Below are 13,184 nucleotides of genomic sequence, written 5' to 3' on the forward strand. Positions count from 1 at the left end.
TCATGTCTTCTTTTGCTCTAATGGAAAGCAAGATTTCATAATAAACATTAAGGTGCTTGTTTTAAGCCTACTCTCCTCATCTGTTTGCTTCTGTAGACTTCTTCTAAATCATCCAAAACAAGCTGTCTGCATATTTAAACATAGCATTTCAAGGGAAAAGACTTGATGTAAGTCATTAACTGATAACTAGGTTCTGTGGTGATATGCTGTAGTTATTTTGTTTATCTTATTCATCTGCAATGCCTTGTGTCAAATGTATGCAAATAGCACATTTTAATTACTTAATGCATGATTTGCATATCAATGTGGCGATTTCTGATGACGTTATTAATCTTACTGAATTCAGCTGTAGTTTCTCCATTAAAGGTTTAGTTCACCCCAAAATGAAAATTATGTCATTAATGACTCACCCTCATGTCGTTCCAAACCCGTAAGACCACCGTTCATCTTCGGAACACAGTTTAAGATATTTTAGATTTAGTCCAAGAGCTTTCTGTCCCTCAACTGAACATGTGTGTACAGTATACTGTCCATTTCCAGAAAGGTAATAAAAACATCTTCGAAGTAGTCCATGTGACATCATAGGGTCAGTTAGAATTTGTTGAAGCATCGCAAATTCATTTTGGTTCAAAAATAACAAAAATTACTACTTTATTCACCATTGTCTTCTCTTCCGGGTCTGTTGTGAGTATGTTCACGACACTGCTGACGTGTTTTCTGGCGTGCCCAATAACAAAGATAACACATCAGCAGTTATCACATGGACTACTTTGACTACTTTCTGGACATGAACAGTATACCGTACATATATTTTCAATGGAGGGACTAAGAGCTCTCTGACTAAATCTAAAATATCTTAAACTGTGTTCCGAAGATGAACGGAGGTCTTACGGGTTTGGAACGACATGAGGGTGAGTCATTAATGACATAATTTAAATTTTTGGGTGAACTAACCCTTTAAGTTAGACTATATGCCCATGATATATTGCCGTAGCTAAACATTAGCTAACTTATTACAATGTAGCTCATGAGTCATGGATGTTAACAACACAAATTAACTATATTTGTCTTTTGGATAATTAGCTGTAAATTCGTATAGTCTGGCCTAGTCACACTTGCTTTCACACAACACGAACACAACTGGAAGAAGAGTATTTTGTATTAGAGCCCTGCGAGGGACTGCTGAATTTCTGACCATTATCGCCCGCTCCTGTTCCGCTCCCGAGATTTTCACGCTCAGTGTAAAGGAAGATCAGATATGTGTCAGTTAGCTCAGGATCTGTTGAGCAGCAAATCCTTTAGCATGGCTATCTCTCCTCTCAACCCATGATCAGTCAAATCTGACTCCTGCAAGCTCGTGTTGGATGCAGAGTTATCAAGCCCGTGTTTTTTTTTTTTTTTTGCTGGAATTTGGCTACATTTAAACTGTTGCCATGGGTTGATTAAAGGTTGCATTTGTCTGAAATGCTTGTATTAAAACATTTTGGATTCTGCCTATGATAAAACTCTGCTGTTAAGTTTTGTGAAGGAGGGCCACTGGAAGGAAACTTTTTAGCTGTGTTTATGTTCAATAACAGTCACTGTAAAATATGTATTTTAGGTATTAGACAGAGGAAACCAGGACAACTAGAGCCCCAGATCCAGATCCCCTGTAAAGACCTTGTCTCAGACGACCACCGGGACAAGACCACAGGAAACAGATGATTCTTCTGCACAATCTGACTTTGCTGCAGCCTGGAATAGAACTGCTGGTTTTGTCTGGTCAGAGGAGAACTTGCCTCCCGACTGAGCCTGGTTTCTCCCAAGTTTTTTTTCTCCATTCTGTCACCGATGGAGTTCCGGTTCCTTGCCTCTGTCACCTCTGGCTTGCTTAGTTGGGGTCACTTGATTGCAAATGATTGCACAGACACTATTAAACTGACCTGAGATGACATCACTGAATTCAATGATGAACTGCCTTTAACTGTCATTTTGCATTATTGACACTGTTTTCCTAATTAATCTTTTTCAGTTGCTTTGACACAATCCTTTTTGTTAAAAGCGCTATATAAATAAAGGTGACTTGACTATGGAAATGACATATTTTGAGTGTTGATATTTGGGATATAGTCATTACGCTGCTTTTGGGCACTACTTTAACAACCACACCCCAGCCCACCTGCACCCACTGGCCTCTTTTTGGAAAACTAAATATTGTTACCCTACATTGCTGAGTCTGCTTGTGCAAGGCTTGAAAATGATCAATTTGTTTGCCACTGTGTCTTCTCCAAAGATTGTTGCAATACATATTTATCAAATGCAGAGGTTTGAATTCCTTTAATGGCCTACTGAATATCTGTTTTCAGTCAGTGACAGTGCACAGTATAAAAATGGCTTTACAAGTAGCCTGTACACAATGAGTTTGGGGGTGATTGTTTTACAAGAATGTAGACATTTTAAATGAATTTTAAAAGTTTATTAAATATAAACAATTAATTTTGGGGGGGCACAAAGGTTCCCAAAATTCCGCAATGCAAATTCTACTTTAAATATCTAAATGACTTTTTAGCAAAACACAATTTTTGTGATATATTTGTGATGCAAATATTTGATAGAGTGATAATTAATATAAAGTAGCCCACTTTAATGTTTTATTGATGTGCGGAAACGAAACTGATCGCACTATCACCTCCTCTGGCAATCGCGACTTTTGTTCAATGGCGTCTAAAAACAGTGTAATCTAAGTTTTATAATATCTGAAAACATTTCTGATACTTATACTTTATTGACTACAACCTTTCTGGTGTTTCCGTTTATATTATGACCCTAACCATAGACTGTATAAAAACATGGACATAGTGTCCGTGACGTCACCTGTAGTTTTCTGAAGAGCATTTTTGAACTTCAAAGTGGGCGGAGCCGGCCATAGCCATCTTGGCAGCGCTTCACTGTGCCATTAATCGAAAAGGGGCAAAAAGCATACAGTAAAAGAAATGGACACAGCGACCCCATTGGAACTCAATTGAGACAAGTGAAGCCCATTTTTAGCGATTTTTAGCACTTCCGTTTCTGACGCGCAGACTCAAACTAAGCTTGATGACGTCAGCAACCTGTCTGACAGATGTAAATCTTCTAGTAACTGTGCGTGCAAACTGCCATCATTAATCTTGCAGAGACGGCGAGCTTGAGCGGGGAGTTCTTTGGCGTGAGTGAGCAGGAGTAAGTATTCTGATTAATTATTTTGTATAGTATTTTAAAATGTAACGCCAGGGCTTGTATCTATGGGCTTCTCTCTTGACATCTCCCCCATTGCCTGCGAGCTTCTCCTCCTGTCTGTACGGTAATTTCTCTACTGTGCGACAGAGAGTCGAGTGGTTATGACGCAATCGTTAGCCTATTTTTACAAAAACTGTTTCTACGGGGCCATAATGTAACATAGAGGGTAATGGAGCCCTTTATACATTGTCTTGTATCTTTAGAAATAAATAATGGACAAATGGAGTCTTTAAACGCTTCAGATGTAAAGTTTTCCGCTGTCAAAGTGACACCAAAATGAATGGGAGTCAATGGGATGCTAACGCAAGTGAAGTTCTGCTACAAGATGGCGGCAGGCGGCTGCCTGGCAAAAAGGAGGAAGCTGGTTGCTGAAGCCACGCCCACCTAGCGCGACTGCAGTATCAGCAGCGGCAATCCACCTGTCACTAAAGTGGCCACGCCCTTAATTACGACCTTAAATATTAATCTAAAGGGATTGACCTTTGCAGCCAGCCTCTAGCGGCCAGTTGACGAATTACAGTTTAAATCACTTCCGTGTTGGCTTCACGAGAGAGAGAGAGAGAGAGAGAGAGAGAGAGAGGGAGGTTGCCGCTTGCCCCAAACCATAATTTGCACCATCTGCTGTGCTAACATAAGGGATTTAACGTTAAACATTGTTATGAAATTAAAGGTGAGACTGAACTGTATTAATGGAGTAATTAAACCACATGATTATTAAGACATAATCTTGAGCAGTATGATGTAAAAAAAAAAAAAATCCGCTCGCTGACGTGCACATCGAGGCGGGAGCGCGCTTAAAATTTGCCTCTGTTGCCTCTCCCTTCCGTGTCCGCGCTCTCGTGGCTCTCGTGCACCAGTGGTTTCCGTTTTGTTTCCTTATTGTTGCTAGTCCTCGGCCAGGCGGGGATTTCTGCGCAGCGCTCTGGAGAAACGTGGAATTTGCGCTTTGAACCTTCAGACTCGTTAAACGGTGACAGCTTTTCATAGATCTGCCAACGTTGAAATCAAGTGAGTTGCATTCACGCTGAACTCTGCCTGTCACGTTTTAATCTTTTTAGATCGTACTGGCAACCAAGTACGTTTGATTATCCAAATCAAAAACTTTATCGAAAACAAAGATTTTATATGTAAGAAATAATTGGTGTTTCTGGTATGTGCTTTCTGTCCCAGCTCCGCTAGGCATCGCCACGCTGATTTGTTTTGTCTGCATGCAGCGTGGCTGGGCACTGCCACTCCCCGAATCCGTGACTTTGCATTGCAACCGCTAATTAACTGGGTCCGCTCATTTGGTCACATTAGTTTACGAGCTTTTGTAGATTTAGACATTCATTGGATTAAGTGTAGTCCGCGTTACTTTTAAATCGCCGCACATTTTTTGTCTAGAGTTGTCTAGATTCGTGTGCGCAATGTCGTTCAACCAAGTACCGTTATGTGCGTGTAACGCGTGACCTCCGCTTGATGTGTTGCTTCTGTCTGAGTGAATCTGTTGGGCGTCTCGGGTTTTCTTTGTCTTCCTTAGATTAGGTGGCGTGTATGAATCTAATTTGGTCGCACAAAGGCTGCGTGTCAAAATCCAGTTAGCTGCCTAGTGGAAAGCAAAAGGGCTTCAGACACATTGAAATGACTCGGAAAGCGTTTGCTTCCCATAAATGCTGTCAAAGCAGGCAGCACACTTGATATTAAGACACGTCCACAAAGAAGTGTCCCAAATGAAGTGCAGGTGTTCGTGTCTCACGACTCACTGCTGGGCTCCTGTAAAACAGGGGCCTGCTTCTGCTTTTCACATGCTTTCATCAGAACCTGGACTGCGCCCATTAAAAAAAAATTGAAATGGTGAAATTAAAGCTTTGTTGGTCTAAAATCCGGCCACTGCATAGAGAAGTTAACATTTATTGGCAGTGTGTTGTAAAGGTGTCTTTTGAACCCATCAGCTGTGAATTGTGTCGCCTGGCTGATATGAAGGTTTGTTTGCCATTTGATTAAGCTGTGAAGATTTGCATAGCTCTATAAAATGGGGAACAGATGTATTTTGGCCAGAAGGTGATGATGACAACTGGTTTCACAATGAAAGCAAGTCATTTGACATCTGATGTCTCGAAAACGCAATCTAATCATCTGGGCTACAGCTTTACTTCTGCTTATTACTCTGAAATCTAACAGAGACAGCAATATAAAGTATCATTAAAACCGACGACTTCCAGCATACAGTTTCTGTGGTTTACTTATATAAAAAAAAGAAAAGAAAAAGAAGAGCTTCTACAAAACAAGAGTAATGTGGATAAAAAGTGAAGGAGTAATGTGTAGGCCAGAGAAAAAGCAGCTCATGCTTTGGCAGTCTGATGACTACTTCGGTTTCACTTGAAATGCACAGTGGTGTTTTATTTCAAATGAATCTGAATGTGTATTGGTCTGAACAGAGCAGTGGTTTTCAGATTTGCTCGAAAGGACAAGAGCTGGACGCTGTACAGAGGTTGCAGAACTAAAATATGCAGTTGTGGGTAGTAAAATTGAAGTTTCCAAGAGCCTACGTGCTGTGAAGGGTCTGAAGAAGTGGTCGTTTTAACTGCTATGTTCAGGTGGATAGTTTCTGTTAATCTTTACCAAGCGTTCCTGGAGCTGCCTGTCCTTTAACCCCTTCACATTTGCATGCAGTTCTCACACTTTGTCTAATGTACAACATAATCCCTTAACACTCATAACACTCACTCTTGCCAAATATACCTTGTTTATCAGAAGCGGCCTGCTGTGTAGCAATGGAAGCCGACCAGAATCAGGAAGTTCCAGAGACTGTCGCTGAGACACAGGAAGTGGCGGTGCAACAAGAGGAGAAATCGGAGCCTAGGTCTGAAGAGGTGGCACCTTCAGAGCCAGCAGATCCTCCAAAAGCGGCCCCTGAACCCGAGAAGACCCCAGAGACGGAGCATCCTGCTGGGGAATTGCCAGAAATGGAGAAAACGACAGGCTCCGAAGTGCCTCCTGCTAAACCATCTGAGCCCGAGGTGGCTCTGGAAAAATCTCCTGAGGAAACCCCGGCTGCCGAGTCTTCTGAGAAACCTCCTGAGCCAGAACAGCAGAAGTCGTCTGCGGATCCACAGGTTCAAGTGAATTCCGAACCTGAGAAACAGGAGCAAGAAGCTGTGAAAGAAGTAGAGCCTAAGAAAGAGGAGGAGTCTGCCAAAGAGGTGGAGTCCAAACCCACTGCTGTGAATGAAGCCAAGCCCAAAGAATCTGATGAAGGTGAGGAGACCAAGACAGAAGGAGGAGAGGATAAGGTACAACCAGAGGCGGATCCTCCAAAAGTGGCCGAAACCAAGCCGAAAGAGCCAGAGCTGCCTTTGTTCTTTGGCTGGTTCCTGCTTCCAGAGGAAGAGGAACGAATTAAGTGTGCAACCATGGATTTTCTCAAGACGCTGGACACTTTAGAGGCCTTCAAAGAACACATCAGCGAATGTGAGTGGATTGTGTAAACAAATAGACTTGTGGTTCTCCTCACAGTTGGTGTGTTTGTAGTGCTGATTTTTTTCATCTTCAATTTTTTTTCAGTTACTGGTGAGGCGGAGAAAGCAGTGGATCTTGAGCAGTATTTCCAGAACCCACTGCGTCTCCACTGCACTACAAAGTTCTGTGATTATGGGAAAACGGAGGGGGCTAAAGAGTATGCAGAGCTACAGGTTAGTTTTCCACACAAGCCAATTTCTTAGATGTGTCATAACATGTAGTGCAAATATATGTGCTCAGATCTGTTTTGGAATAAGATCCCTGCTTGATTATAATACAATAATTGCAGTCAATAACTAATATTCTGGCAAAAATGTCTTCTTCTTATATAAGATATATAAAATATATCTTACTTTCCAGTGTAAAATATTACATAATGGTATGTAATTTTACAGTTGAAAACCAGTCATCATTATATTGATATTCAGAACAATACTTATAATTGAATATTACCAATATCTGCCAGTACTTTATAGTATCTAATATGTTATATTCACTGAAATTTTGTTAGTGATGCTTGGCAAATTTTTCCTTTAAGTGTCTGAAATGTGCTATATTAATAACACTTTACAATTAAATTAAACAATCAATGATCATTAACTTACGATAAACATTTTTTTATAGCCTGAAAAAAATCTTAAATGGCTTTATAATTATCATCTTCTGTTAATTTTTAGCTTTTTGTCTATTCTTTATCTTGTTTTTAATGTTTATTTACCTTTTGTAGCTGATTTGACCCTTTTCTTGCCATGCTGACATAACCAAATACAAATGATGGCAATAATCTGTTTTAATGTTAATTAATTATTGTTTGTTAATTATAAATGTTCATTTATAAAACATGAAATGTTAGTCTATTAGCATATGTGGAAACTAACATGAACCTACAATAAATAATCAATAATAAATATTAATAAACTACTTTATTTTGCACAATTTAAAAATATATATGAATGAAATTTCAAGACAATATTTTTTTTAAACAGTGCAGAGAGAAGCAGAAATCCCATAAGGGCTTATTTAAAGCCACCACCTAAATATTAAATTATAAAGAGAACTAAATCAAAGTGTGGAAATTAACATAATGACATCCAACAAACACAAACATATATATATATATATATATATATATATATATATATGATAACAAATCAATAATAAAAAAAAAATGTGAATGTAGATTAATAAATGCTTAAATTGTTTATTGGTAGTTCATGAGACCTAATATGTTAACAAAACCAAAATATTAATACAGTACGTATTTGGCTATATTTTGTTTTCCAGGTGGTCAAGGAATCACTTGCCAAATCTGATGAGCTTTCCGTCACTGCTCTCATAGTGACCCCTCGTACATTTGGGGCCCGTGTGGCTTTGACGGAAACCCAGATGAAGCTGTGGCCCGAAGGAGCGGATAAAGAAGGGGTCGCCCCTGCCCTCTTGCCCAGTGTAGAGGCTCTTCCAGCAGGTAGCCGTGCCCACGTCACTTTAGGCTGCTCTGCAGGCGTGGAGGCGGTTCAGACCGGTTTGGATTTGCTGGAGATCCTGGCTCTGCAGAAAGAGGGCAAGGAGGGAACCCAGGTCGAGATGGACTTGGGTACTTTGTCCTACCTGAGCGAGGGCCGCTGGTTCCTCACCCTGAGGGAACCGATTACTGCAGACACCAACTTCTCTAGCTTCTCTGAGGACAAGCCCACCACCAGCGACCAGGGAAAAAAGGATGGAGAAAAGAAAAAGAAAAAGTGCACCATTCTGTGAGCGAAAGTGGGGAGGAGGAGGAGCAGAGAGGGGGGAACGAGGAGACATTTTTCCTAAGGGCTCCGTCCCTCAATTGGCTGAGGATGATGTTGTGATTTTGCATGTGTGTAGGTGGATTGTGTGTATGTTTCGCAGCTTTAGTGTGTGCACAGGGATGGCTTGGGATGATTTAGCAGGTAGTGTGAGACCAGACATTCCAAAGTGGCCTGCTGGCTCCCGGCTGTCTCTTAGCTGGTGCCTTTTTTCCTTTTGCCTGGCAACACAAGCTCAGAGGCCTTAGTATCTGCCTTAAGGTCATGGATCACTCTGCTGGAAAGTTCACTCTGCGTTAGGTGCTAGTTTGCATGGCTTTTTGGCTGCCACACCATCCCTGTTCCCTTTACACAGGTACATTCACGATCGGTCTTCCTCACACTTGACACTTAGATTTAGCACAACTTTACTGGTTTGATTAACTGATTTATACTCCGTTCCAGTTCAGTTCTTGTTGATTAGTTTAGGTGCAGAGTTTCAAATTCCATTTGAAGCTGTATTTTTAAAAGGTTTGCCTTCTAGATTCACATTTAGATCTTAAATTTCATGAAATGGGACGTTTTGATCCTTCATCAGAGGAAGTTTTGGTATAGAGTATAAATTTGTTAGTTTAGTTTGTTTTTTTGGGCGGGGTCCCTCTCTTTCTTCAGCCTTTGTGGAGCTGATAATTTCCAAGAATTCATGCTGCACTGCTGTTGTTATAATCTTACCGATAGTGATCTGTTGTGTGTGTGTGTGTGTGTGTGTGTGTGTGTGTGTGTGTTTGCATGCCTTTTGCCCCCCCACCCCAAAAAAGACATTGTTAATCTCTCTCATAATCACGTAAAAATTCACCAAGGTTTTTTTTTTATCAAATACATCAAAACATCTCTGCCATGTTTTTAGGCTAAAATGTGTGTGTGTGTCTGTATATGTATGAAGTAGTGTTCTGTCCTACACTTATCGTTTACACCGTGTTGGTCAGACCATCGGAGAGCCCTTTATTTGCTGAATTTGCAGCCCGTCACATTGGATGAGACATGCCTGTACTTCTCTTCAATCTGTACAATCAGCGCTTTCATAAACCAGTAGATTCAAGTGTGATAGTAAACTTTCTCTCTGTCTCTCATATCAATTTTGAAAAAAAATTATAATAATATTCACTCTAAATACTGTGACCGGCATCTATCTGATGCCTTCCTCTTCTGTAGGTTTCTAGATGGCCGAAGCCATGCTTCTCGTAGGTCTCTGACATCAAGGCACTAATTTTTTGCTATTACCTTGTTTTTCATTTGTTTTTGTACACTTAATAAAGAATGTGCTTTGCTCTGATAACCCTGGCGTTCTGTTCCTGCTATAAGGGAATTATTTTCTTAATGTTTTTAGGATTGAATTTTTGTTGGCTTCTAATTAAGGAGGTGTTTCATTTTCATTCCACTTCAGATAGTTTCCACCTTTGCCCAAACTTGCAAATGTGTAACTGCAGCTGAAGTTTGGTTCCTAATCAGAACCAGTTTCTGGTTTCATGGGAAATGTAATTCTTTAAAGTGCAGGGGAAGTAACTGTAGTTTTAAGTAGATCATGAGTATACAACCTCTTTATTACTGACAGCATAAGCCTCTTCCTATTCATCGCTCACTCAGTGACTCAGTGTCCTGCTTTTGTCAGTAGGTGGCGATTGTCTCCACTAAAAAGCTTCTAGAATCTAGATCGGAGTGCCTCTAAACTCTGCAGGACACTGGCCCTCCAGGACCGGGTTTGGGCACTCCTGATCTAGTTTCTAGAGGGAGCACACTAGTCATCCTGCTGTAGCTCAAGAGCTGGTGAGTTGACCAGGTAGAGAGCCAAAAACATGTTGGTTTTGTCTTGGTATAAATAATCCCTCCCACATTTATTTTTCTCTCTTTGACATGCAAGACTTACCTTGTGTCAGCATATCAGGCAATCATTTCCTGCCAAGTCTTGTTTCTCTAAATATGTAGCTGTTGTGTGTGTTTACACAATGGACAAGTGTTCAGGTATTAACAATATTAAGAAAAAATCTTTAATGATAAATTCATACATGAAGCTAATGTTTATTTTGCATCCGCACACTGATCTTGTAAACCTTAACAGTGTTGGGCAGTAGTTACTAATAGCTAGTTACTGTAATAATATTACTTTTTTCAGTAACTAGTAGTGTAACTAATTACTAACAAGATTTCAGTAATAATATTGCAGTTACCATCCATAAAACAGCTCGTTATTTTTAATGCCTCGACCCCTACTGATATGAAATCCAGCAATCCAATTATTTCTAGATTTATTTTCTTAATTTCACGACTCGCATAGGCACATTTAAGTCACCAGTGCTTTAGGAAAGCTTTGAATATGGAAAAGCTTGCATTTAGAGAATGGAAATATTGCCATTACACTGATTGTGTCAGGAGAAAAGGTGATCTGAACACAGAGGTGTATATTGTGGCATTACTTTGCATTACATGGCTATCCCACTTACATCCCTTTGATCCCGATATGACCCTGTCAGGTGAAAACAGCAGTGACGTCTTGTACAGACTTAACAATTGCACACACACACACAGTATAAAAGTCATAAACCCAATGAATTTTAACATAATTCTGCTTACTGATTTTTTTGTCCGTCATCTTGATAATGGGCAAGTTATTAAACAACAGTACAATCCACTGAACGCATTGTTTAACCCTCACAGACTTGTTTTTATTCCTGTCAAAAATAAATATACCACCCTGCTCTCTGCCACGCTGGTAAACTTGTGGTCTCCAAACTGACTTATCAGAAACTTGCTTCTGCAAACACTGTTGACATCCAGTGATCAATGGTTATGTTTCTATTTAAAGCCTGTTCTGTAGGTTTTGTGAATTCAGGATGGGTCATGTCTCTTGGCTAGAGCCTTTCAAACCCATTAACTGATGCTGCTATGGACAGAGGAGCCAAACAGTGCATTAGCAACAGCCAGTGCCCTTTGTTAAGGCCAATTGATTCAACTGAAATACTCAGATTTTATCTGATGTGGAGCATTAGATATGGAGCTAATTTCATTTGAAATGACTCTTGTCCAAAAGACAGGAAGTGCTGCCTGGCTTTGAGAAAGCCTCCGAATTTGTGCATCTTGATTAACGATTCAGTTTTTGGTTAGCAAATGTGAACAGTATTTTGTGAAATGATTATGTTGTTTTCTGATTATAATTTATAAGTGATTAAAGTTATGATGAACTAAATACTCTAAATATATTGCAATAGCATATGTGACCAGACTGCGTGCAGTATGGCGCAACTGCTAGCAATGATTGTTTGCTTGTTTGGCAAAATATAAATAATTGTGCAGCCTGATCCGTCCGGCCCGAAATGAACCAATCAATCGCTGATCCGATGAATCGTTCACTGTTCAAGTGGGCGTGGCCTCGAGTCACAGCGGATGGCGAGAGCCAATCAGAGACCGAAGAAATCAGCCAAGGCCATCGTCAGATGTCGGCGTAGAGAAAACAGGAAAAGCTGAAAGCACAGTGAGGGAGGGAGCGAATAGTCACGCTGTCTTGAAGAAAAAGTGTCTCCTGCAACCATATCCTGCCTGTCAACACTCCCAGACAGACTCCGTACACCAGGAGCTCCCTGAAAGGAGAAAACCTGCTACAAACGTTAGAAGTGCATACACCGGTAAGTGTTTTAAAACCTCAGCATACTAGTAATACAAACAGTGGATGCTGAAAGCTGTCTCTTATTTGCAAGTAACGTTACATTCAGCGAAAAAATAATATAATAAAACAGAAAATATAAAAAGTACAGTGACACAGCTTTTTTTCTGGCCAAAACACTATAGATCAGCGTTATTCAGATCAGTGTTATTTTGGTTATGAAAATAAACCAGTCCTACATCACAGACCTTTACGGAGACAGGTTCATCTGCTCTGTGGCTGCGGTTTACATGAATTAACGGTTTCGTTAATACCTTTCACGTATGCGGAAGTCAAAGATGCGTTTTATGTTCTTCAAAAACAAAACAAAACACAAAAGAAGCTTAAAGAAAAATGAATTAAATTCTGCTCATTTCCTTTAATTATTTAGGCTGGAGACGAGATTTTTGTCATGACTCATGAATGGCAAACCTCTTAATTTACTAGTATTTATTTTATTTGTCTAATTTTCTTTTAATTATTAGTATGTAATAGTGACCAGAATAAGTTTTGGTTTCAGTTGTTATAAAATAGATTGGCACTTGCACACTGATAGCCTACTAATTCCATCAGAGACTGATACCTGTTCAGTTAGTCACCAGTGCATGTTGCAGTTGTGACTAATCGTGCTTTAGACACTAGTACTGTTTTATTCCCTTGCTACTAGTCACTATCCCAGTGATACCAAGCAACTGTTTCATATTGGTATAATGACTATTAGCTAAAGAATTAGAATTTGTATTTCGTGAGTAGTTAACGAGTGGATTACTTGCTAGTGATTAATATTACTTGCTAGTGATTAATATATAATATATTAATCACTAGCAAGTAATCCTCTCGTTAAGTCACATTTCAAATATTTAATGAAAATTATGAGTCAGAATGATAAGTTGTATTTTATCTCCTTCATAAACAGTTCTACATAAGCTAATGTTCATAAAAAATCTCAACACTTCAGATAACAAGGTGAC

At 39.8% G+C, this 13,184-nt stretch overlaps 2 protein-coding genes across 2 annotated transcripts in view; both read left to right on the plus strand.

Annotated features, from left to right (window-relative positions):
- Nucleotides 1–4,079: 4,079 nt before the first annotated feature.
- On the plus strand, nucleotides 4,080–9,855 carry LOC132149048 (2',3'-cyclic-nucleotide 3'-phosphodiesterase-like). The gene is made up of 4 exons (XM_059557953.1): nucleotides 4,080–4,263; nucleotides 5,989–6,705; nucleotides 6,799–6,926; nucleotides 8,038–9,855. The coding sequence occupies exons 2-4, from the start codon at nucleotides 6,009–6,011 to the stop codon at nucleotides 8,506–8,508; spliced, it is 1,296 nt and encodes a 431-aa protein (XP_059413936.1). The 5' UTR covers nucleotides 4,080–4,263; nucleotides 5,989–6,008; the 3' UTR covers nucleotides 8,509–9,855.
- Nucleotides 9,856–12,014: 2,159 nt separating this feature from the next.
- The window catches only part of LOC132149050 (ATP-citrate synthase-like), a 28,790-nt gene continuing 27,620 nt past the window's right edge, over nucleotides 12,015–13,184 (plus strand). The window contains exon 1 of the mRNA XM_059557954.1: nucleotides 12,015–12,196. The gene's annotated coding sequence lies outside the window, so the exon portion shown is untranslated. The remainder of the gene's footprint in view (nucleotides 12,197–13,184) is intronic.

The sequence above is a fragment of the Carassius carassius genome, chromosome 9, assembly GCF_963082965.1.
Source record: "Carassius carassius chromosome 9, fCarCar2.1, whole genome shotgun sequence".
Taxonomy (NCBI): Eukaryota; Metazoa; Chordata; class Actinopteri; order Cypriniformes; family Cyprinidae; genus Carassius; species Carassius carassius.